Raw genomic sequence first — 26,349 nt, forward strand, 5'->3', positions numbered from 1 at the left:
AACAGCCATCATACACATACATTTCAGGAGCTTTGTGAACAATAAGTGATTCATTAAGGGGGATCATCACACATGGTGAGTCAGGAGATGTTGTACATCTTTTACCAGCAGGAAAAATGACAGTACAACATGTTTTCTTTGAGTCTGGATTAAAAGAAGTCTGGATAGAGCTCTGCGATTAATTTGTTCAGTCTTGAAATATTATTGACTTTAGCTACAAATATTATGGAACAAATCTCTCTAACAAATTAAACTCAAAATCTCCAAACATTCCAAAATATGCTTGGAGTTTGAAAGTATTCCTTCATGCAAATATTGATCCTTACAAGAGCACAGCAAACAGCCACTCAGCGATATTAACGGAATTGTTCACCAAAAAAATAAAAGGTCTGTCGTACTCGTAACTGACTTAAATGATTAAATTCGATGTAAATGATGCAGATACGTCATCTTTGAATCTGAACATGGGGGGTTAGACGCAAGCTTCAGGGACTTTTTCGTTATGACAGACATGGTCACTATTAAAAGTTGTTTTATGAAAAAGTCTACTCATGTTCCTCCAACAAAATGGCTTAGAATGACCGGATATGGACTTTTATGTTTTTGGGTGAACTTTTCCTTCCTTCCTAACTTTATAAAAAGAACTCACCCACACTGATGTAGTTGCCAGCCAGAAAGAAGTTCCAGTGTAAGAGTGTGCTGCTGAGGGAAGAATCCGTGTCATTGGTGAAACCTAAAGATCTCATGGACAAACTGGGAGAATCCGTACTGATGCTCTGACTGCCAGAGAACAGGGAGGTGTTCAGAGATACTGTATCCATATTGCTTAGTTTCTTTAATTCAAAGGGAATCCAAAACCATTAAACAACCCCAGGAACAGTCATGTATGATTTAGGTTCGACAAATTCCTGAAAAAAGCTGTCTGTTGTTTCCCAATGGTGCTCTTCTCCTCCTGGTTTCCAGTGTACAGCAGGCAGTTTAGCAGACGTTCAGGCAGAGTCAGCTGGTGGGACGTCTGGGTTTGAGAGTGATTAGGGTTGGAGGTACAACCATCTGAAGAAGCTCCACAGCCAGTAATTGACCTTCAGACAGGACGAGGTCAGTGTACTGATGGCCTGGAACAAAACCACACCTGCAGCGGGATGCACACCTGTTAACAAAGGGCAAATACAAGGCTTTACAAATTACTCAAACATTGTATGAACATGTACTTCTTATACAATGAAAAATTAAGGATTTCCTTTGAAAAAAAAAACCTCAAATAATTCCAAAAGAAACAAGTAACACATCGAATTAAACATGAAATTTTGAAGTAAAACACCTGAAATATCATTTTCTTGTAAAACGTAGTCTAATCATTTCTATTTTATTTTGAAAAATTGTTTTTTAACAGTGCACTTGCAAAAACACTATCTAATAATATCATAAACAAGGAATGTGATTTTGAATAACATTAACAAATACAACACTATCACCATAAAAATACCCAACAAAATTTTTTTTGTGCTTAATTAAACAAACATGACATGCATTAATGATTTCAACCAATACATTTTTCGATTAATTACTCTGTTTTGACCAATCGTCTTTGAGCTTACTGATTGGGGCTTTCGCAACAGGTAGTTCTAGGAACTAGCCACCAGGATGGTTCCCCAAGAACTAATAGTTCCCGTAGGAACGTTTTCCTGGTTGCATTCGCACCGCCAGTAGGAACTCTGAAGTGACGTAAGCCGTGCTTGTTGTTGTGACTTTTATTTTGACGCCGTAGAGGTTGACGTTTCATAGAGGTTGAGAAGTCCATCTATCACTGTTTTCCATGTTCGTAGAGTTAGTTTGTGGAGTAGATATATAGGCTATAATCTGTGTGTTTACATTGCTTTTTTATTTCAAAAATGGCGGTGTTTCGCATGTGCTCTGCCAATCAGCGTATACTAACGTCACTGATAGTTCTTACTGTGCTGATTTAGACCCTACTCTGAAGTAGGAGCTAAATTAGTTCCTCCGAAAGGAGATCCTAAATCTAAAATCGTTCCTAGTTCCTGCGGGGCGAACAAGCCAAAGTCTAGGTACTTCCTCCAATGGTTCTAGGAACTATGGAAAGATTCCTCCGGTGCGAAAGCCCCTAATGTGTGAGAGTGAAACAGTCATCGAGTATAGGATTTTGACAAACTTAAGGAAAACCTTGAGGACAATGGCATCAGTTGTGACTGCTTTTAAACATGCACTTAAGCTTAGAGCCTCAACAGCAATGTACTAGAATTTGTTCTCAACCTTAAATAAAAAGATTTTGAATGTCTGCGATAGACTGGCCATCCGTTCATGATGTTCCGCACTTGCGGCCCGAGATGCTAGGGAAGACTCCAGCATCTTTGCGACCCTGTAGAGGATAAAGCAGTTTTGAAAATGGGTGGATTTTCAAGTGAAAGTGACATGATGTGAAGGCCAAGTATGGTAACCCATACTTGAAATTTGTCCTCTGCATTTAACCTATTCAAGTTAGTGCACATTAGAAGCAGTGAGTAGTGAACACATAGACCGCAAACCTTGGACACACACACCCGGAGCAGTCGGCAGCCATTTTTGTTAGGTTGCCTTGCTTGTCATTTCCTCCTGGTATTAAGACTCGAACCCGTAACCTTCGGGTTACCAGTCTGACTCTCTAACCAGGCCACGACTGCCCCAATGCTATTCTTAATAATGTGAGTTTTAAAATACCTTATAAAAAGCAGTGTGCGTGCTGGTACCATGGTACAATGGTTATATTAGATGGTCCTTTAATAGTACTGATTTATACCAAAGAACTGACTTATACCAAAGCCTTTTAGATATACAAAGGCGTGCACTCATATTACTATGAATAGAGAAAGTACAATGCACAATATGGCAGAATAAGTCCCGCCTTCTTCATAAAATAGCCAATCGCCAATTGGTAAATTCATTGCGCCACTGAAGCTGCATTTAGAAGCTCCGTTATTACAGAAACAGTCAGTTTTCTGAGTAGTGCATGTGCGCTTATGACTGCATATGCGCATTGGCAGGTCCAGCCTGAAAAATTCAGTGGGTTTTTTTTGTCATGATTTGAGCATTTAGAAACAAATTTTATGAGACAGTTGTTGACAGATTTTATTGACAGATTTCCATCTGTAACGTGAGAAATGCTGGTACGCAAGAAAAAGTAAGGGTATACGCTGATATATAGAAGTGCCGAAACTGTGGTGCGTACCAGCCTTCAAGCACTTCGAGCACTGACCATATCCTAAAGAACATGTTATTAACATTGTTGACCTCCACCACCCCGACAAAACGATGTTAAAAAACACAGTATTATCTTGGTACCTCATCCAAGTACTACAATGATACCATGTCACAGAAACACATACATATGAGCATGGAAACTTTCATATTACTGTAGGGATGAAAAACAAATGATGTAATCACTCAAGTCTTATCTTTCATTTTTGCGTGGCTGCCAATGAAGTCTTATACTTCAAGAGAGAAACAACAATTGAACACTCCCTTTGTAATCATTGCTGATCTCTTACAGGACCTCTTTCTGAATTCCACTCTCCAATCTGTCAGGAGTGGGACTTTAATGATAATAATAATTTGTTACATTTATACAGCGCTTTTCTCTGCACTCAAAGCGCTCTACATGGAAGGGGGAACCCTCCTCAACCACCACCAATGTGCAGCATCAACCTGGAGCTGTGCTAGAGACATGTCAACTGCCTGCTAACCTGAACAATGGCTTGAATGTTCACTTCGAGTGCTTGTTGTGTTTGACGTGACATGTTGATACCTGAGGATGCAGGACTGGACGTGTCAGCAAAGTAACACCTGGCCTCAGGTAACAGATAAGACGATGAGAGGGGTTAAAAAACCAATCCCCTCCCCCTCTAAAACATCCCAGTCTCAGCTAAAACAAATCTGTCTGGCTTAAATTCCTCAGAAGACAAAACAATGGATGTCTATTTGAAAACGCTTCACTTGATACCTGTATATAATGTTGTTGTTGTTTTTGACAAATTATTGTTTGCGATAATCAACGACATTTGAAGCATTATAAGATTTACTGCATGCATTTTTTTTAATAAACTGTAAAGCATGATGTCTTTCTATGAAAAACAACCAGCTATAAAACTCTATAATACTTATATTCATGACTACACCTTGAGAGTATAATGCATTATTACTGTGACACATAAACAATTAATTGTAATTGTTACATTATATTATAATGCACTATACTCTTTCACAAGAATATACAACATATTAAACTATATTATAGGGCATTATGTCATTGTCATGCATTACAAATATCTTAAATGCACTATATAAATAGACATAAATATTGTCTAATAACTTTAGCTGGATAATATATTTATTCTAGGAGCTGCTGCAAAGCCAAAACAATCTCTGTTACTTTAATTTCCTATTATCCCTGTAAAGCTGCTTTGAAACAATCTATATTGTTAAAGCGCTAAATTGACTTGACTTGACTAATGTAATACAGTACGGGTGAATCTCATTCACCTGTTCCAAATTATATGTTGTAAATAATTATTAGGTACGTTGCTTCAAAACAAGTAAGTCAAGAGAAGTTGTACTTGTGGTAATTTTTGTGTAAATTTGATTAATTTCTTCAGTAAACCTGGATTGTGGACTCTTTTTTTTCTTACAATATTTTTGAACTGACTTAATTTGTGATTTGGTGTGCAGATTCTACTTTATTCCAGCCATATGTAAGAAATTATATTTTGCATAAAGAAATGAAAAAATACAAATGCTAATCAAATGCTAAAAGATTATATTACAGTAGAGCATTGCATTAATAAGAGTCTAATGAGAATCACCTCCTGGACAAATTACAGTAATGATCACAAAATTAATGTCACAATAAATGCTTCAAATGAAATACTTGTTGAAATGTAACCTGTTCGTTACTATTCAATATTAATGTGACATCAAAGGTATCTGAAGATTAATGACTGAAATAGGTCAGAGATTGGAATGAATCAGAAGCACTGTTTACAGACTCTCTCATTCACTCCAGGTTCAAAGCAGAGGCAGAGACAATTGAACCCATAGTTTTATAGGAAGTATAAAGGAAGATGTATTGCCTCACAAAACATCTATTCGGACGCTGGCACCTCTTTAAATCTGCTACTGAAAGACACACAAAAGCCATTGTGTGTTCAACCTGAGTCCAACACTGACAGGAAACACAGTGAGTATGCAAATGTTTGTCTTTAATTTCCTTCCCTTCAACATAATATAAGAAAAACAAAAAGAGTGTCATTATCAATCAAACGTGCAGATCATTTGCTTTCAGATAAGTGAAGCCATTTTTGTGAAGCAATAACAAAGACACATGGTTGATCTTAACATCCCCCGAGAACAAGCCTGCACTCAACACAATGCACTCAATCCTCAACGTAACATGAGATCTGGCCAATCTGGCTGAACCAAACACACACCATCACAGCACAAACAACATTCCAGTAACTGAAAGCCAAACGTCTGTAAAACTCTACTGGTTTCTAGTTGTTTTTCTTTCTTTTCCTGTTGTCCATACGGAAAAATAGATCAGAGATGGTGCACGGCAAATAGCAGATGTGTGTGTTGACAAGCTAATGGCGTACCAGCTGGCAGGCCGGTGACCGTGGCGTCGATCGCTCAGTTTCTCCCCACTACACAGAGAGAATGACACAATAGACCTTTTATTTCAGTTTCAACCAGTTCGCACTGCAACTCACAAGACGTCCTACATCGCAGTGTTTGGGTTGAGATTTCCAAAGGAAACAGGGAGCATAACTGTGTCATCCACAATGACAAACAAAATCTACTTTAAATGGAACTAAAGTGACTCAGATGAATTATAATCATTGCACATAAACATCTGAAATGACATAGATAGAAGGGTGTTCCCTGCCTAAGTACACCGGTTAGGTTTTAATTTATGGCTGCCTGATTCATGTTTAGCCTGAAGCACAGACCAAGTGTAACAGACACAGATTAAATCAGGTTTCTCCAATGAGTATGCTGGAAAAACTGTTTATATAGAGGAATCGCAGGAAACTTGTGATAATATTACATTAAAAATAACATATTTTTCCAAAAAATTCTCTATAGTGTAAGAAAAAGTGCATTCTTATTACAGTACAGTGAATTCCTTTATATATATTTTTTTAATTTGTAATGAATATATAATAAAAATGATGGTAACACTATTTTACAGTGTCCTTGTTACATATGTTACATGTACTGTACTTACCATATAACAGTAAATTATGCATAATTACATGCCCTAACTCTATAGTAAGTAGCCTACATGTAGTTGTTTAATATTACTCAGTGCTTAAATATATAATTACACTGACACCTTAAAATAAAGTGTAACCAAAATTATAGTATTACAGTAATGAGAGTCTAAGGAGAATAATCATTGATAATATTATAAATTAGCATACATAACATAAACATTTTTTACGTGAATGAGAATTTGTCAGGAGAAATGTGCTGAAATGTCATGAAAATGATGATACAATGCAAAAAAAAGTAACAAACTATTTCTTTATAGAAAATATAATTTCACTTTACTTCTGATTTTGGGGAAAAATGTAACCTGGACATGTTTTTGTGAGATTAACTCGCACAATGTCACATCACAATCACAGAAAACACACCAACAGTTTATCGTGTCTTTCTTTCTTTTCATTCTTTCTACCTGAGCACCCAGATGAGAAGTGTTGAGTTTCAGAATACAAAACTCCCAGAGAAAAAAAAAAAGCCCAAGTGAAACTAAGCAACAAACTTTCCAATCTTTCATCCACAGTTCTACATCTACGCAGACATGCGCCAGAAAATCTTTTCTGAGTAAACTCGCCCGAGTAAAATCTCCTACTAAATGTTGAAAAGAATAAGTAAACTGTGAAAGTATTGCAAGTCTCACGTTACCTTTGTGAAAGTGGGTCTTGTAGGAGCAGAAGCAGGTAGTTCACAGATGATGTGATAGTGAGTGAAACACTTCTCCAGGCACTTGTTTAACAGCTCTGATCTTCTTTTGTACAAAGAATAAGCCTTTTTTATTGCAGGCAAAAAGCTTCAGGCACACAGACCCATACTGCAGGTAAAGGAAGTTGTCATTTGAAAGCTCTTTGTACACAGTGGGTGTTCCCTTATGGAGCAACAGTTTTCCCTGCGTCGAAATTGGACAAGTAAAGGCAGAGGAGTCTTTGCACAGGTGGGCGGGATATGGGGTGGAGTGCAGACGACTACAGTGTATGGGAAATAGACATATTGTCTGCAAGTTTTAAAGGAAGTTTATTCTCATATCAGCATTTTATTTTGTTGTTTAAATCATCTTGAATTGAGTTTGAATCATGGTAACACTCTATTTTGATGGTGTCCTTTAGACATTGTGTTGACTATAAGTGACATTGCACCAACTCTCATTAGAGTATTAGTAGACTGTCTGCTTAATATCTGTTAACACTTTATTTTGATGCTCCCCAACAAACATTCCACTGACTAGAAGTAACTTTGCAAGTGCATGTCAACTTATTCTACTAACTGTCACCTTAACAGTCTACTAATACTCTACTAATGCTCTAATGACTGGTAGTTGACATGTAGGTGCAACGTTACTTATAGTCAACAGAATGTCTAAAAGGGGGAAAATTGTAACTGTTTTGTATTATATTTCAGTCATTTACAGTACGTTTAGGTTTTTGAACTCTCTCTATATTGTATGGCATTAGCAAACAGCAGAAAGGTGTTGCAACTTTTAAAATCCCGTCATTTTGTGTGTAGAGACGTGTTTCAGATTGGCCAGGTAAATGGGTTAAAGGTAAATCAGTTACTTTCTAAACACATTAAATGATGTTATGCAACCATGGTAATATGAATGTAATGACTAATCTTGCTCTATGGGATTCTTTAATAGAAGCAACCAAGTGTGCAGTGCTCAACAAAGCAATTGCTTAAATTGTCTTCACATTTTCACAGTAACACATCCAGCAGGTGCTGTCTTCTGTGCATTCATAAATCGGCACAAAAAGGGTTCAAAGTCCTTTGATGTGACTTCCCATAACACCATTTCATATTTTATTGGCCCATTATGTAATAAAAATGTTTCCAAATGAGCAAAGTGTGATATTTTACTGGACCTTGTAAGAACTCGAGTAGTGGTGCAAAGCAGCATGTCTACTTCTTATGCCACCTATAGGCTATTGTCATAGGTTGTACCTGAATCATGTAATTTATCCATAAAAATTATATTATACAAGAGAAAAAAAAAAAATAAATAAATAAAAATAAATATTTATATATATATATATATATATATACACACACACACACACACACACACACACATATATATATTCTGCGTGTAAGTGTATAATATTTTCCACAAAGAACATTATGTTGCAGTATTGTCAACGTTGTTCAAATAACTACTTCTTTCTGTCTGACAGAAAGAAATGTATGTTTGATTATACTCTATATGATTCAACAATCCCTTGTGTAAAAGAAAAGTACACTTTAGTACTTTTAAAAATAACACTCATTATGGAAATAATATACTTAAAAGAAGTGCGAACTGAATGTAATATTTTTGATCACATAATGGCTTGTTAATTGCAATTAAATGAAAATGCAGTATAGTTTAAATTTACATTAAATGCAATAAGCTGAACTTTAGAGTGCATTTTGAACACTTAAGCAGGACATAAATACATATTTATATTTAATTGCATAATTACATCTATCATCTTTGAAATATGGTTAAAGTGTACTGACAAGAATATATGGTAAACTTAAATATACTTTAATGTCATTTCTATTGAAACTTGTATCATGTATTTAAATATATTTGCAATTACACATTTGTAATGATGAAGTTACAATTTAAAACATTTAAAATATATTAAATTTAAATATAATATTAAATAACAACACACTACAGTTAAAAGTATAATCAAGTATGTGCAATATGTGCTTTAGTAGTATATAATAAGTGTACTTTAAAGCACGCAAGAGTTTATCGAAACAATGTACTTTAAAGTAAACATTTGACATTATTCACTTTTTAAAAGTGCACTTAAGTGTGTTAAAAAAAATCATGTAAGGTCTCTCTTAGGGGAGTACACTTAAGTCTTTTATTTAAGGTGTTTTATTTAATTAAATATGATATTATCTGCAAGTACAGGATTTTTATTTTATTTTAAATACTTTTACGATTTGAAGTACAGGCCTACTAAAAGTTCACTGCAGTACCTTCATACATCCAGATCCAAGGCCTGGCTAAAAACTAAAGCGAGTTCTCTGCTACTACAACACTTGTGCATTCCTAATAGAAGCCTAGAATCTCTATGCACATGAAATTACCAAGCAGACTCTTAATTCCATGATTCATAGCATCCTACCTCAGGCGGCTCTATTGCTGCTCCATCCACGATCAGGTCTCCTCAGCTGTCCTCTGCACAACCTCACCTCTGCCTGCAAGAAGTCACACGGGAGTCTCAATGAGAAAGAAAGACATCCCTTGCTCAAGTGTAAACAGTAGAGTGCTCCCTTGACTGCACTGTGAGTAAACAGCCTTCTGCAAGACTGCAATCTGACCTTAATGGGTTTCGTGATCAGCTTTAGGAAAGAGCTGAATAAAGTTGTTTAGCGTGTGTGTTAAGAATTTCAATGGTTTGGACTGATCAAAACGCATTAGAGTAACAAAGAAACAGGTTTTACAACCTTGTAAAAAGAGCTGACTTGTGCACAGCTAAATAGAGAGAGCAAATGAAAGTGCATGGATACAGAAGAATTATGCAAATAATATAGAGATCATAAATGGATTTCATTTTTGTAAATGATCATTGATGATGACACAGCCTGTGTTAGGAATGTCAATAGCTAGTACCATAAAACTCTTACTCTCAGTGTATGCATACTGTGCAGTAGCCTATGTAGGCTACATTTGCTCAATACATAGAATACACATACTAAATGTGCCAAAATTTCTGATTTACAACATCGCACTGGTTAGTTTTAATGGCAATGCAAACTGCTCAACTTGATGTTTCAGGTCAAGTGTGAATAAGCTGTGATTTTCAATGTCTATTTCGTGACTTTTATTTATTTTATTTTTTTTACTAAATATCAATATTTATTAATGAGATAGGCTAATGCATGATATTTGTTTATCCTATGATAGCTGGGTCATCAGTGAATTAGTAGGCCTATAACATATAATAAGCCATGTTTTAAGATATGTAACATATTTATGCCACGCATCAATTTGAAAGATAATTGCGAATTTATCTCTAAATTCTGACTTTTTTTTTTTTTTTTTTTTTCGCAATTACGAGTTTATAGGCCTATCTCACAACTATAGCCTCGCGAGTTTAGGCTATTTCTCGTAATTCGGAAGGGCAAAAAGTCAGAATTGCGAGATGTAAAATAATTGAGAAAAAAGTCAGAATTGTGAGGTAAAAAGTTGCAATTACCCTTTGTATTTTTTGTATTCTGTGGAGGACACTTCGTAAACTATCACTAGCGTTATAAAAAATGCAATAGGCCTAAACATTGTTTACTGTATAGCGTATTGAGTAGGCCTACATTATTATTCTAATAGGCCTATTCCTGTCGTCAGGGGTGCCGCCAGAAATTCTGGGCCCTATGGAAACCAAAATTTCTGGGCCCCCTACATTTTTTACAGATAAAATTTAACCCAATAAACATGCCCTGTATACTTTAAAAAAGATACTTTGGACATTGCGTAGTTAAAATGTCTAAAGATGAGTACAAAGCCTACAAAAAAAAAAAAAATTGTATACACACGTAGGCCTAATAACCATATTATTTCTATTGGCCTATTTAGTTTTCATAATATAAAATATTAAAATATCTATTTTGTAAACTCCTTATAGCCAATGGTTACTACAGACACATGTTTTATTCAGTTTTTTATATTATTTTTTTCTGGGGCATTTTATTCATATTAAGAACGTCAAGTTTGACATAATCGATCGTAGCAGCAGCACTGTCACTTCACAGAACACACGACACACACGGCAAACTGATTTTGTGATTTTTGAAGCGTATAGATTAATTTTTGTTTTGTAAAGTTATCATCATGTGGCGAACACAGTAGATAAGACGTGTTGAGAGGCTTCAATCTTCGTGAAGTTTCGCGCTCAGGCTCACCTTGTTCGGCTGAAGGTCCGTGCACACTGAATCCGAAATTTTCGCATGCGTCTTTTCGTATCCGTCATTCTGTGGCTCTAAACTGTCAAAACCATAGACTGTAAAAAAACACCATTCAAACCCTTGTTAAGGATGCGAAAAACGCAGAAAATCGAACCCGATCCGATTTATTTTATTTATTTTTTATTTATTTTTTTGACGGACGAAAGTTTCGGAGGCAGTGTGCAAGTGTGATTGACATAACGAGGTTGTATTTATTTTTTAACGTGCTAAAATATCGGACGCGAATTTCGCACGGGGGGGGAGCCGTTGAATCTGTGTAACGTTAGAGCTATTTTTACATGGTGTAGAGACATGATAACCCAGAGATGTTATTATTGTTGGATGTAAATCATAATTCAGTAATTATTTTACTAAGCTAGCTAGATAAAAGCAGGTCATGTAGCAACAAAAATAAGTAACTCTGAAAGTTTTGGAATACAGGAATAGGGCAAGCTACCTTTCTTTTTGAAAAACTGTGTGACATACTGTCGACTTCGGCGTTCTCTGTCTTCTCTTTCCTTTCCTTTTTTGATGCCCTAACTTTTGACGTGACACGCCTGCGTGTGTCACTGTCTGCGCTGCATCATAGCAAGTGCAATAAGCAAGAGACGTTACACTAGCGATCGTAGCTCGGACAGCGCAGGTGGAATGAACCATTGTAAAGGGGAGGGGTGTGACTGAAACAGTAAATACATTATTTGTTTTTTAAATATTAAATCTATGGTCAAAACGGACAAAATACACATTTAGTGCATGAGGGGCCCTAGCACATTTAATGTATGTATAAAAAAGAGAAAAGAAATAAGAAAAGAAAAAGGGGGTCTGCTCTTCTGGGCCCTAAATCAGCCTGGGCCCTTAGAATCGTCCTAACCTTCCACCCCTTTACGGCGCCCTTGCCTGTCGTGTCAACTGTTTTGAAGGTATGGGTCAGATTTCTAAAGTTCATTTTTTCTTCAGACTGAATTTTTATTTTTTTATTTTTTTACCTCTAGTGAGCTCAGATTTTCTGGAAATGTCTGTTCCTTGAAGGAGATTTTGCTGATATTTATAGTGATTTTTTTTTTTTTATTGATTTTTTTTTTTTTAATGGAGGGTGAAGTAGGAATAAATATTGTTACTATGATGATACATTAAAAACCCAATCATATATATATATATATATATATATATATATATATATATATATATATATATATATATATATATATATTGTGCAGGAATTACACAAACTCTATTTAAAATAAATAAATAAAAAAACATAATGAATAAAAAAAAAACAGACTCACGAATGTCTTCAACTTCTACACAGTTTCAGATGTGTATTCTCCAATGTGGTGTTCACTGCATTTAGCTACACGCGACAGCAGAATGTCCTCCTCGTTCGAATGCTAAGTAGTAAATCATTTCCAGAAAAGATTGGTTTAATTTATTTATTCGTTTGAGACGTCACTTATCTGGTGATGAACCATTTAGACTTGAACCATAATCTCACTTTCTAAATAATGACCTCAGCTCAGTAAGGCGATTTTGCTGTTGTAGACTGCAAACCGCAAAACTGATCGCAAATCAGCGGAGCGTCTGTTACCAACCGACCAATGGAGTGCTCGCGTGAGCATCACATGACTAAACACGGAAGCGTTAGAAGCAAGCATGCACAGTAAGTGACCTAGACCAGTAAATAGAGCCATAAACGCTGTATATCCTTGTGGGGTTTTTTTTGTAAAATGAGATATATGTAAACTGCTAGTATATACACGTCCTCTAAGGATCTCGTTAACGTCTTCCGAACTGAGCAATGCCTCTAGTTCCTGCGAACCAGCCGCAGCTGATCCGCTCGTGTCAGAAGGATGAGTTCTACCAGAACAACCTGACAAACAACGCCAATGAGCTCGTCCACACCTTTGCAGGTAAAGCAATCCCAAGCACACTGAATGCATGGTTTAGGGATTTTAAAAGGGCTTATTCTACACTTTTAAATGTTATTTAGCTGTCCCACCTATTTATTTTCAATAAGACTAACGTTACTTATATAAATCAACATGTCTTGCACAGTTATAATTTAGTTTTTAGACATTTTAAAATAACATTATTTTGGGCGGTCATATGCTAATATGATATAGGTGTGGCACCATAATCATGACCATTAAAAGGCCAACTTTTTCAATATGCTGAAAATGGAATAATAGCTTAATGTGCAGAATACTGTATAGTTCCTACTGTATATTTAATAGTATGTGAAATACACATTCATTTAAAATACACAATATGTGAAGTACACAAAATGCACCTATAAACTCTTTAAATAGCAGTGTTGTACATTGTTCATATTGTTAGTGCTTGACCTCATTACAACACTAATGCTAATCTTGGAGAAACGGCATCCCATTTTATGTGAAAATGTCTGAACTGTTTTTACTTTGAGAGGCCTGTTGTTAGGCCTAGGACACACTTGACGATTTTCAAATCTTAACCGATTTTAAAACATGCTGACATCATGTGTCAAAAAACTCCGCGACGGTGAGGCGGCCGTGTCAGATTCTGCAGTCAGGCGCAGTTGCTCTCCACTTGACTGCGTTGATCAAAAGCATGATGGGAAATGAGTTGCTGACAACGCATTCTTTTTTTTTCCTCCAAACCAGTTCAGTGTAAATCCCGCCCTGCAGCAGATTCTAAAGATTTCATTGGTCATGTCAATCACTGTACTGATTGCCTACACCAAACACTGATCCCTAAACCTACCCGCCACTGTAACCTTAACCAATGAAATTAGCCGCAGGGCGGGATTTCCGCTGAACTGGTTTTGGGGAAAAAATCACGCGCTGACGACACAACTTAATGCTCATTGGTTTAAAGAACCGTGATGTATTGTTCTCTTTTAGAATGTTTGATTTTAAAACTCTGATATCATGTTTTTATGTGTATAAATTAGGGGTGAAACGATACCCTCATGTCACTATTTGATACATATCACAATACTGAACTCACGACAATACTATATTATTGCGATACTCCAAGAAAAATAAATTGTTGATTAAAATGCTAAATTTGGCATTACATTGTGGGTGTAAATGAATAGGCTTGGACTTGGTGCTGGTAACCCAATGCAATGGTGACACCAGAATACAAATATTCCTGATTCTGAAGCTGAAAATACAGAATTATTTCAGACGAATAATATGCTTGCACTCTTTCACTGACTAGATATATTTAAAATACTATAGGCCACTTTTTACTGGTAACATAAGACTTTTGGCAATATCAGGACCCACAGATATTCCCCCGTTGTATTATTATACATTAAAAATGATCTATAGTAGTTTAATGTAGTACTGACTCTAAAACTCAGAAAACTTGAATTTTTTCTCACACATTAATTTTTTAACTGTACACAATATATATTTTCACTATCCACGATACATATTGTTGCATTTTTGTGTTGGGATATATTGTGACACAATATATTGTTACACCCCTAGTATAAATAATGTGTGAATATTCCCAAACTCTCTGACAGTGCGATCTCTGTAATATTTATAAAAAAATATATAAAACCATGTCTGTAATTAAAGTAAAAATGATTGATATTTTGTCTTTCGAATGGAAATAATTAACAAGTACTTTGGATGTCTTGTTTAATATATTTATTTTCATATAAAAGCAATACAACTTAAATTACATCAAGGTTATCAGCGACACAGTGCATGAGTGTGAATCTCGCGATATCCGCCTTTGATCTCGTTGGGATCGTGCGGGCTCTGACGCGATCGGGGGCAGTAAAATAATCGCAATGACACTACACAATTGAGGATTTTTTGGGACAAAAAGTTGGTTGCCAGAAGCCTCGAATCGGGCCACACCCCCCAGATCGTTGGAGGTTGCAAATCGGGCCAAAAATCGGGTTTAAAATCTTCAAGTGTGTGGCCAGCCTTACAATTAGTATTCATCTGACATAAACATATTAGGTGGAATACTTAAATAAAAAAAAATTCAAATAAACGTTTACTTGGCAACTAACTAAAATAAATCAGTTTAAATGAGACAAATTTATCTAAAACTAAAACTGTAATGAAATTAATTAAAGCGTTCCCACGGATCCTTAAAAAGTCTTAAGTATTAAATTAGATTTTTAAAATTTAAGGTCATAAAAATCTTAAGTCTTATTTTTACTTATGTGAGTTCTTAAATTTTAGATGACTTTTACTAAGACATATCTAAATACTTTACCAAATTAAAACTTCCTAATTAGCATTAGCCTATATGATTTTTATTATTCTTCCTTTGTGGATTTGCTTGTTCACGTGACAATTTGTAACCCCTATAAATAGAAATATTTACAAAAAAAAACGTATAAAAATAAAACCAAAATATAAAAATTCAAGCTAATTCATAATATTAATAAATGCTATAACAGTATATAAGTAATACTAAAATAACACTGGTGCACACAGTATATTACATACTGCAAGAGTGGTATCCAATTTTTTTTATTCTGTTTTCCATGATGCGTCCCTTTTAATACAGCTGTTCGTTCAAAGATTTTTTTTTTTTCTTGAGGTTCCAGACGTTGGCTACAGTGCAGAAAGGAAATTGAATTACTATCTGATCTGACCTACTATGTTCTAACAACTTTATCTGGTAAGTTATTCGCTTGTATTGCAACACTGCTTATGTATTTGTTATGAGTTTTATTTCAGAGCCATGTTTTTGTTGTCCATTTCATTTAGGATATCAGACCCTGGGTGAGGAGTATGTCAGCATCATCCAGGTGGACCCCAGCAAGAGAAGAATCCCCTCGCGAAAGCGCCGAACGGCACTTATCTTCTTCCACACATTTGTGCCTTATCTTATGGACAAGGTCTTGATCTGTGTTGAGAATGAGTTGGAAGCAGAAGCACCTCAGAACTCGCAGCACCAGACGAGCAGAACCTGGAACCCGTTATCACACGTGCGGTTCTGGATTCAGAGAGCTGTGGGGATCCTGACTGAGTCTCAGAGGAAGTCTTTGATTCCGCTTGTGTTTGCCCTGCAGCAGGGAATCACTCTTCTGTACAGGCTACATGTGGCTGTCTTTTACATCAGTGGAGCCTTTTACCACATTGGTAAAAGAGCTGCAGGTGTTAGTTATGTAAGTTTTTGTTCTTTTATTATTATAAAACCTGTACTGTGGGAATAAGTTTGGGTTAGTTCACCCAAAACTGAAATTTCTGTCATTAATTACTCACCCTCATGCCGTTCCAAACCCGTAAGACTTTCGTTCATCTTCGGAACACAAATTAAGATCTTTTGATGAAATCTGAGAGATTTCTGTCACTCTATTGACAGTCCATGCAACTATCACTTTGACGCTTCAAAAAGATCATAAAGAGATTGTAAAACATCCATATGAATTGAGCGGTTTTGTCCAATTTTTGTTTTGAAGAGACACGATCGCTTTATATGATGAACAGATTTAATTTATTCATATAAACATTCATCAATGCACACAACAGTTATAATAAATGGAAGCTCAAGCATGAGAACCAATAAGGATTATTTTCATGTTACGCAGCACGTTTGAGCTTCCACAAGAACCAATGAGGTTCTCGCGCGTCAAGCAGTTCGGTTTAGCTTCTGTTTATGTTCGCTGATCAATGTTTAAATGTGATGCCCAAATTAAATCTGTTCATCATAAAAAGTGATCGAGTCTCTTCAGAAAATGTGGACTAAACCGCTCGATACATATAGATTAGTTTTACAATCTCTTTATGAATTTTTTGAAGCATCAAAGTGTCAGTTGTTGTATAGCTGTCAATGGAGGGACAGAAAGTTCTCAGATTTCATCAAAAAGATCTTCATTTGTGTTCTGAAGATGAACAAAAGTCTTACGGGTTTGGAATGATGTGAGGGTGAGTATTTCATGACAAAATTTTCATGTTTGGGTGAACTAACCTTTAGTACGAAAAAGTACTGTAAGAGATCATAATACCATGGTACTTCAATACATGATATGGTACTAATTAACCAAAATCATATGTCATGGTATTTACATGGTACTCAAGGTGCTTCACAGAATACTGTGGAGTGTGGAATACTCCAAAACATGCAAAAACATTGCTACTTTTTCTGTAAGTTATTGCTGTAAAAAACTCCCACTTCTCACCATATCAGTGTAGCTTTAGGTTTAGAGCCTTTTCTTCACCATTCTATCAGTTCCTGATCACCAAAATCAAGTCTAACTAATTTTGTCTTGTTCAAAAATCCTTGTTTTACTCTGAAATGCACTACCGTTCAAAAGTCTGTAAGATTTGTTTTATGTTTTTGAAAGAAGTCTCTTCCAAGGCTCCACCAAGGCTATTGGTGCCAAGGCTACCATGTAATATTGTAAAATATTACAATTTAAAATATGCTTTATGTTTTAATATATTTTAAAATCTAATTTATTTCTTTGATGCAAAGCTGAATTTTCAGCATCATTACTCCAGTCTAATATACTGATTTGGTGGATCTTATTTCTGATTATTATCAATGTTGAAAACAGTTGTGCTGCTAATTTAGTTTTTTGTGGAAACTATGATAACTTTTATTAAACATTCCTTAATGAAAATGGAAAGTTTAAAAGAACAGCATTTATTAGCAATAGATTTTTTTTTGTAACAATGTAAATGCCTTCACAGTCACTTTTTTTTGTATCAATTTAATGTATGCTTTCTGAATAAACGTGTTCATTTATTTAAAATGGTAATGGTAGTGTACATCATATTCCTGTAGTGTAAAAGTTTATTCTGTGTAACTATGCATGTGTTTTTTTAGCTAAGAGTGGGGAATGTGTCTGGCGATGACCCAAGGATCAGTAACGGTTACCGTCTGCTGGGTGCGCTGTCCCTTCTACAGCTGGGCGTCACTCTCACACTGCAGTTTAACAACCTCAAGCAAAGACAGAGAGCACGGCAGGAATGGAAACAGCACAGAAACCTTCTCCCCAGGTAACGCTGTAGTGACTTAAGGCTTGTTCCCTCCTCTCCTAACACCCGCTGTTCTTTTGTGAGACATGTGTCATTATATACAGTACCTTTCAAAAATGTGGAAACATTTTTTAGTCTCCTATGTTCACCAAGGCAGCATATACATGTATATTTGTGTGTGTGTGTATGTATCTATGTATATACAGTATATATATATATATATATATTTGTTTAGTTTAGTTTAGTTTAGTTTAGTTTATTTGAGCTATTCACAATCTTGGTTGTTACAGAAGTCATAAACTTACACAGTAATAGAAGCTCAAAAGGAGTAGGCTGAAGCAAGGAAGCTTATATGCGCCTACCCCTATGTACAATACTCTCAGTACCCATGGATTTCACATTTGTATTCCCAATTGTAACTCAATAAATAACACTGCATTTAGCAATATATATTACATTGATAAGGTTACCATAAAATGTGCAAAATTCAAGTATATAATTTTCATACCCAGGCACACACCATATATATATATATATATATATATATATATATATATATAGACGATCTGCTGAAGTTCAAACTGAGCATCAGAATGGGGAAGAAGGTGGTTTAAGTGACTTGGAATGTGGCATGGCTGTTGGTGCCAGGTCTGGTCTGAGTATTTCAGACACTGCTGATCTGTTGGGATTTTAATGCATTACAATCTCTAGGGTTAACAGAGATTGGTTTGAAAAAGAAAAAATATTCAGTGAACGGCAGTTCGGAGAATGGCCAGACTGGTTTGAGCTAATAGAAACGCAACATTCACTCAAATGACCACTCGTTACAACCGAGGTCTGCAGAAGAGTATCTCTGAACGCACAACACATTGAACCTTGAAGCAGCTGGGCTACAGCAGCAGAAGACCACATTGTTTGCCACTCCTGTCAGCTAAGAACAGAAAACTGAGGCTAATAGTTTTCTGTTCTTAGTTCAGTCTAGTTTCTGTTCTTAGTTCAGTCTTAGTTCTGTTCAGTCCAATAGAGCAGCTTTGAGATGTGCTGGAAAAGGACCACAATCTCGGAGGAATGTTAAATTAAGACAGTTCAGTTCTGAAGTCATATGGGGGTCCAACCCAGTATTAGCAAGGTGTACCTAATAAAGTGGCCAGTGAGTGAGTGTGTGTGTGTGTGTGTGTGTGTGTGTGTGTGTGTGTGTGTGTGTGTGTGTGTGTGTGTGTGTGTGTGTGTGTGTGTGTGTGTGTGTGTGTGTGTGTGTGTGTGTGTGTGAGAGAGAGAGATTTATTTTGAAGATAAAGTTCTTAATTTTTTTTTCTCACAATTCTGACTTTTTTTTTCTCGTAATTGCATACATTTATCTTGCAATTAACACTTTTTAACTCTCAATTGTCTGTTTTTATCTCAAAATTCTGAGAAAATAATCTGAATTGCGATATATAAATTTAATATATAAAAAAAACTCACAATTCTAACTTTCTTTTATTACGAGTTTTATATAACCGAAAATTCTGACCTTTTTTTGCGTCATAAAGTCTGAATTGCGAGATATAAATTGCAGTTCTGAGAAAAAAGTCAGCTCACAATTTTGACTTTTTTTCTCTCACAGAAAATGTTGTTTTTTTATTTTTTTTATTCGCAGTTCTGATTCAAATTTTTTCTTCAGAAGTGTGATATAAACTTGCAATTGCGAGTTTTAATATCAGAAGGAGACTAAATGCCCGCTCTCTATACCCTCTTGGAATTTGTCTCTGGCCCTTTCGGCACTTCAGAGACCACCCTTTGAGTCTTTGCAATCAGCTGAATTAAAAATTCTGTCGTGTAAGAAAATACTCCTGGTTGCATTGGCCTACATCAAGAGGGTAGGGGACCTGCATGCATTTTTGGTCGACAAATCGTGCCTAGAATTCGGCCCGGCTAACTCTCACGTGATCCTGAGATCCCCTTCCGGGACCAGGTAGTGAACCTGCAAGCACTGCCTTCGGAGGAGGCAGACCCAGCCCTGGCTTTTCTCTATCCCGTTCGAGCTCTGCGTCTGTACGTGGACAGAACGCAAAGCTTCAGGACCTCAGATAAGCTCTTCATCCTAATGGAGGCCAGCAGAAGGGAAAGGCTGTCTCCAAGCAGAGGATGGCCCACTGGATAGTGGATGCCATCGCCTTGGCTTACGAAGCCCAAGGTGTGCCCTGCCCACTAGGGTTGAGAGCCCACTCCACCAGGAGTGTCGCTTCTTCCTGGGCGCTGGCACACGGCGCCTCGCTGACAGACATCTGTAGAGCTGCGGGCTGGGCGACACTTAACACGTTCGCTATAGGTTTTATAGGCTACGTGTTGAGCCGGTTTCTTCCTTTGTGCTCGCTTCAACCAGCCGGTAACACCGAAGTTCCCACTCTAGTGTCGGCTTGCTGCGGTTTTATAGGCTACGTGTTGAGCCGGTTTCTTCCTTTGTGCTCACTTCAACCAGCCGGTAACACCGAAGTTCCCACTCTAGTGTCGGCTTGCTGCGGTTTTATAGGCTACGTGTTGAGCCGGTTTCTTCCTTTGTGCTCACTTCAACCAGCCGGTAACACCGAAGTTCCCACTCTAGTGTTGGCTTGCTGCGTCACTCCCCTGCACATGGAGTGGATACGTGCGCTTTTTTGCTCCAGTCGAGGTCCCCACTCAGGCGAAACCTGTGAGTTCCTCCGCACCCCTTCAGCAGTCGGACGTTGCGGAGCGTCTGACGCCAGACCTAGTGCTCGTATGCTTGTGTAACTTGTGCTAGGCTGGGTTCCATATGTGGTGATCCCTGCGACGATCCCATTTGCGTATTCTTCCGTGATCAGCTCCCTGCGGTGAGCCTGTGTCTTTCCCTTGGCAGAGTCCGCTCTGCCGTCACTGTCTGGTGTTACCTCCCCTTTCTTAGGCTGGAGCCACCCCAGTGACATTCCATATGTTGCACTGCCCCTAATCGGCCAGTCCATATGTGTATTCTCCACGTTACCTCCTTTCAGGCAGGATGGGGCTTCCGCAGCGTCCCTCTCCCCGGGAAAGGCACGCTTTCCCAGTGTTATCCAAGAGTTCCACTGTGTGGGGTATAACGGAACAGCAGTTTGAGCTCCTCTACGCAGGGGGTCTGTGAGTCTTGCGTAGAGCGCTGAATGTGTACCATCTGTGGCGTTTTCCATGGGATCCCAATTACGTCGTCATGTCGACGTTACTTCGAACGTGAGCGACTGATAGGGGTTCTCGATTACTAATGTAACCCTCGTTCCCTGAAGGAGGGAACGGGAGACGTAATGTCCTGTCGCCACCGTTGCTGACCATCGCTGTACGGCCGTCACGATCTCGGCTCCTCAGCAAAAAACAATGTGTGCGTGCGCTCGCTTCCTGTTTATAGCCGCGCTGCGGGGCGCATTACACGATTCACGCACGCCAACGGTCATTGGCTCGTTCTGTAGACACTCAAAGTTGATAGGGCTCCCTGAAGTGATCCCAGTTATGTCGTCACATCGACGTTACGTCTCCCGTTCCCTCCTTCAGGGAACGAGGGTTACTTTAGTAACCGAGACGTTTTATGGTAATAAATGTGACATTATGGAGTCTTGAGGGGAGCTTTCATAATACTTACATAATAGTTATCTTCTGTTTTATGGTAATAAATGTGACATTATGGAGTCTTGAGGGGAGCTTTCATAATACTTACATAATAGTTAGCTTACATAATAGATTTATGTTGCGTTATTCGCGTTCTTCTTTACACATATCTGTTTTTCCTTTCAGTCGTCAGGTCAGTGAGTCAACGTCTCGTTCTTCACGCTGTATCTTGTGTTTGGAGGAGCGCAGAAACACCACTAGTACTCCCTGTGGTCATCTCTTCTGCTGGGAGTGCATTACTGAGTGGTGCAATACCAAGGCAAGACTTTTTATATTACATAATGCTGTGGTGTGTTTGCACGTAAAGTTCCACATTAATGATGTACGAGAAGTAATTTTCTTTGTTTCTTTTATTGTAGACCGAATGCCCACTTTGTAGAGAGAAATTCCAGCCTCACAGATTGGTTTATCTGAGAAACTACAAGTAGACGTTTGGTTGATCAAGATTATGGGAATTTAACACCCCTTGTGTTTTACTTTCCATCACTGTTTGTAAAACTTACTGTAATTAGTGTTTAAAGATCATATGACATGGAAATTACATTTTTTATTTTGTATGAAATGGACAATGAATTCAAATTTCTTCCTGAAATTTGTCAATTTAATTTGATTATGCAGACTATTTAACGGTAATTGTAGCATTTCTCAAATAAAATAAGATATTTTTACTAAATTTGATGTGTGTATTGCTTCTGACAAAACTATCTAAGTAAAATTTTACATAGCACAACAAATAGAACAATAGTGTAGCCAAACAGTGATTAACAACCATACAAATATGACAAGCCATAGTCAAGACAATCTACTAAAAACAATTGTATATTTATTTTAATTAAAACAATTTTAAATAAATGTTTTAAAATGTGTAATAAAAAAACTAAACAGGGCAAGGCTTTGTGCACTTTACTGTACACACAGACATGAATGATGCTTCAAATCATTCAGCTTACATACCTAAATATCATAGGCTACACTGCAAGCTTTAGTGCTCATTTCCGATTTATTCCTTAGATCTGATTTTTGTATAGCTGTTCACATTGTTGTTTTAAAATGGCTAATATCAGATTCCAGTGTGAACAGATCTTCTGGACTGACCCGCATGCGCAAAAGAACAATAAAAAGATGACACAGCACAATGGAAGTAAACACAGAGGACATTAAAGTAAGCGATTACATGTTTATTTATAGCGTGATCTGCCATGGAATCCAGCGAATTTATGCACAGGCAATATAAAAAAACTAAGACAAGGATACGAGTTTTTAAACACATGATAGATATATGTATATAGAGCTGTCATGTCACTGTAATACTTATAAGTTACACATCACTGTCCACTTGACTACCTTTCGAAACTTTCTTGATAACTTTGGGTATGTAAAATTTTTAAAGTGACTCCCATGAGCGCAGAATTGTGACAAACGTTTATCTACAGGGACGTAAAAGTCGACTGCCAGACTGACATCTGACCTGTATCAGATTTAAGACCACATAGGGAAGTGGCCCAAATCGGAATTGAAAAGATCAGATTTCATGTGGTTTGTGCTGTTCACACTGTCATGACAAAAACAGATCCGAGTCACATATGAGCAAAAAAGTCGAATTTGGGCCACAATTACCTGCAGTCTGAACAAAGCCATAGAGACTTGCGAATAGGCTCTTTTGATTCGGGCCAGTCAGCAACCACCCAGATTAGCCAATGCAATGAACTAACCACTCAGAACAGCTTAGGAACTGCACATCAATTCCCATAGCATCTTAGCATTGTGGTGCAGTGTTTTGCATGGGCAAACACCAGCAATGTTCTCTTCAAAAATGTAAAATATAGTTTTATTTAAAGGTCGTCTCTCAGCTTATACTGAGAACTAGACTGAGTTAATTTACCGGCTCCTCCCAGCAGGTTGGTTGTACAGTAATCTGTTCCTAATCTTCTTAGCTCACACAACGTGCGCTCTGCAGTTTGAAGGTTTTGCCCACAATTTATACAGATCATTAACTATAGATGACACAACATGGAGGCATTAGCAGATATAACATGCTGCCCCTAAGGGTGAGTGATTTTTTGTAAATACTTTACAGCTGTAGCCTAATGATTATCATAATTGCCACTGCATTACCCAAATGTAAGAATATAAATATTTAATCAGTTGACATTTAAATTATTGGATCTTTAATTTAATTGTTTGGAAGTTCAGCAATTTTTAATGCAGCACTCTTTTGAATATTTGAGAATATTTCATTGAGCTGATGGAATGATACCTGAACTGATCTGTATTGAAACAGCAAAATGTGAATAACAAGCATCATGCCGTTGCCTGAGGAAAACGCAGAGGAGCCTCCATATGCTCCGAAAGACGGTACAACAACCTTTTACAAGAACACCCCACTGAGTAGACGTCCCATACTAACATTTGGTTCTGAGCCTTTCATTCAGCAAACATTCTTCAAGAGGGAAGCAGACTGCACTTTTGATCTTCCTCACCACAAGAACTTTTATTCAGTTTCAGAGAGTGCAAGTGGCTCAAAATATGCCAGGAGAGATACAACAAGTGATGCTACAGCCCTCATATGTTGTAACACAGCAGCCAAGAATAAGCGTGAGCAATGGAAGACTCAAGAGAGGGATTTTACTGAGGATTCCTCATTATCCACAATTTCAAAGAAAGACAGCCAGCCGACCTGCTTTAATTTTGCAGACGTTGCTTATAAACCCCAAAAGGAAGTGTTCGCTTTTCAAAAGCAAGATGAAAGGCTTTCATCCTCTACCTTTCATGAGCTTCTTGAGTCCTCGTGGATGTCTGCAAACTTGCATTGCTCGATGCTCCACTTCGACACAACTGAACAAGCAGTCTCTTTTGTGGAACATCAAACGCCCAACTTATCTGGATCTACCTCAGCAGTTTCCTTTCTCGCAATACCTGTTGTCACTGAAAGTGAAAGGCACAGTTGCTACATTCCTAGTGGTATCAAAAGACGACCAAGAAATGAACAGTTTCAGTGCTGTAATACAAGATTCAGCTCTAGTCAAGTCCCTAGAGTATCTATACATAGCAAACAACCAAACAAATCTGGACAAAATAAAGATTTTGTCAGAGACACAAGGCCTAATGGCAACAAATTGGCTTTTGAAAGCCATACAGAGATTAACCCTCATAAAAGGCTTGAAATCCAGGAGAATTTGAGTCAAATGCACCCACTGGTGATTGATAGAGAGGATATAAAGAACCGTACGCAAACTATGCAAAGAGTTTTTCTTAGAGGAGCATGCGAATGTCCTCCAGGACTGGCAGGAAGGAATGACCTAGTGTCTATTCATGGGCAATACCTTACATCTCATCAACACTCACCTTTTGCGAAGTCTAAAGCCTTGGCTGCAACAGAAGCTCAGATTTCTGCTCAGGTATGTTGGCATACAAAATCCCATGATGAAAATATCCTAAATGAAGCCTACTGGAATTTATAGCATATGGAACCAGTTCAAATGGAGAATTCCTTAATAATTTTAAGATTTAAAAACTCATTCCCCCTCTGATTTCCTTTTGTTTTCCAGTAAGACATTCCAGTATTCCAGAGTTCTAATATGGATGACAAATTATCCATTTCGACTGCAAAAATCTAATTAGAATCAAATATGTACAGTATATCTTTTGATTCTTATGGTCCAGCCACATTGTCATAAATGGAGATCATTAATAAAAAAATAAAAATTAAGAATGACTTTAAGACATTGCTATAATCTATTATATATATTTTTAAAATGTATGTTTAGTTATAAATTACTGGATGTAGCTATATATTAAGTGTACATGGGTGTGACGCATCCTTAGAACCCAGTGGGCACTGGACGTCAATGTAATGCCAGAAAGACGTTGGACAGAAGTACGATTTTGGCTGAAAATGAAAAGCAGTTAAAGTCAAAGCCCAACGTTGGCTTGACGTAAACCCTTAGAGAAAACGCTTCCCTGTCAGGTGATCAAAATTCAATGTCAGGACAATAGGTGTGTTAGACTTGAAGTTGCGCTGCACAGACAGGTCGTGTATGACATCAAAATACTGCGAGTCGAAAGCATACGGTACTTTGATGGGTCTGTGCAGCGCCACTTAAAGTCTAACACACCTATCATCCTGACATTGAATTTTGATAATCTGACATCAGAATTTATATTCAACCAAATAGAAATGTCTTATGCCTGCTGGATAAATTCTTTATTTGATTCCATTAGGATTGGTTTCCAAGAAAACCTATTCACATTCCTTTAAGATTTTTTGGACTAGGGTGTTTTGAAGGGTTAATATAATTTGATGTAATTTTAGAAAACCGAACACATCTTTAACATATTTCTTTTCGTTTGAAAAGCTTGATGTGACACCAGAGGCTTATGATGACTTCGATGAAAAGAAAATAGAAGAAAGGTAAAGAAAACAAACTGTATCTGTGTCAAATGCCTGTGCTTGTGAAAGTGTAATAACCCTTCTGATAGAGCTGATAAAACAATACATCTCTTACTTGTTGTGACTTGTACCTGTAATTTT

At 37.1% G+C, this 26,349-nt stretch overlaps 3 protein-coding genes across 4 annotated transcripts in view; 2 read left to right on the forward strand and 1 right to left on the reverse strand.

The window, feature by feature from the left end:
* The window catches only part of plch2a (phospholipase C, eta 2a), a 154,883-nt gene extending 142,250 nt beyond the window's left edge, over positions 1–12,633 (reverse strand). The window contains exons 1-4 of one of the 2 annotated variants that reach the window (XM_079897716.1): positions 12,531–12,633; positions 9,429–9,501; positions 2,272–2,377; positions 650–1,150 (exon numbers count right to left, since the gene is read on the reverse strand). In XM_079897716.1, the coding sequence (XP_079753842.1) occupies positions 650–821 (172 nt within the window). In that variant the 5' untranslated portion in view covers positions 822–1,150; positions 2,272–2,377; positions 9,429–9,501; positions 12,531–12,633. Of the gene's footprint in view, positions 1–649; positions 1,151–2,271; positions 2,378–6,957; positions 7,169–9,428; positions 9,502–12,530 lie in introns of those variants that run through there. The other variant, XM_079897715.1, reaches the window with a different exon arrangement.
* A 232-nt stretch (positions 12,634–12,865) lies between these two features.
* Positions 12,866–22,685, forward strand: pex10 (peroxisomal biogenesis factor 10). The gene is made up of 6 exons (XM_079897718.1): positions 12,866–13,151; positions 15,799–15,879; positions 15,969–16,369; positions 18,034–18,206; positions 21,945–22,077; positions 22,178–22,685. The coding sequence occupies exons 1-6, from the start codon at positions 13,040–13,042 to the stop codon at positions 22,244–22,246; spliced, it is 969 nt and encodes a 322-aa protein (XP_079753844.1). The 5' UTR covers positions 12,866–13,039; the 3' UTR covers positions 22,247–22,685.
* A 1,069-nt stretch (positions 22,686–23,754) lies between these two features.
* LOC307173962 (uncharacterized protein) lies at positions 23,755–26,233 on the forward strand (the record flags this gene model as incomplete). Its single annotated transcript, XM_079897566.1, has 3 exons — positions 23,755–23,866; positions 24,100–25,216; positions 26,174–26,233. Exons 2-3 carry the CDS (start codon positions 24,122–24,124, stop codon positions 26,231–26,233), a joined length of 1,155 nt encoding a protein of 384 aa, XP_079753692.1. The 5' UTR covers positions 23,755–23,866; positions 24,100–24,121.
* Positions 26,234–26,349: the final 116 nt, after the last annotated feature.

The sequence above is a fragment of the Squalius cephalus genome (genome assembly GCF_949319135.1).
Source record: "Squalius cephalus genome assembly, chromosome: 16".
NCBI lineage: Eukaryota > Metazoa > Chordata > Actinopteri > Cypriniformes > Leuciscidae > Squalius > Squalius cephalus.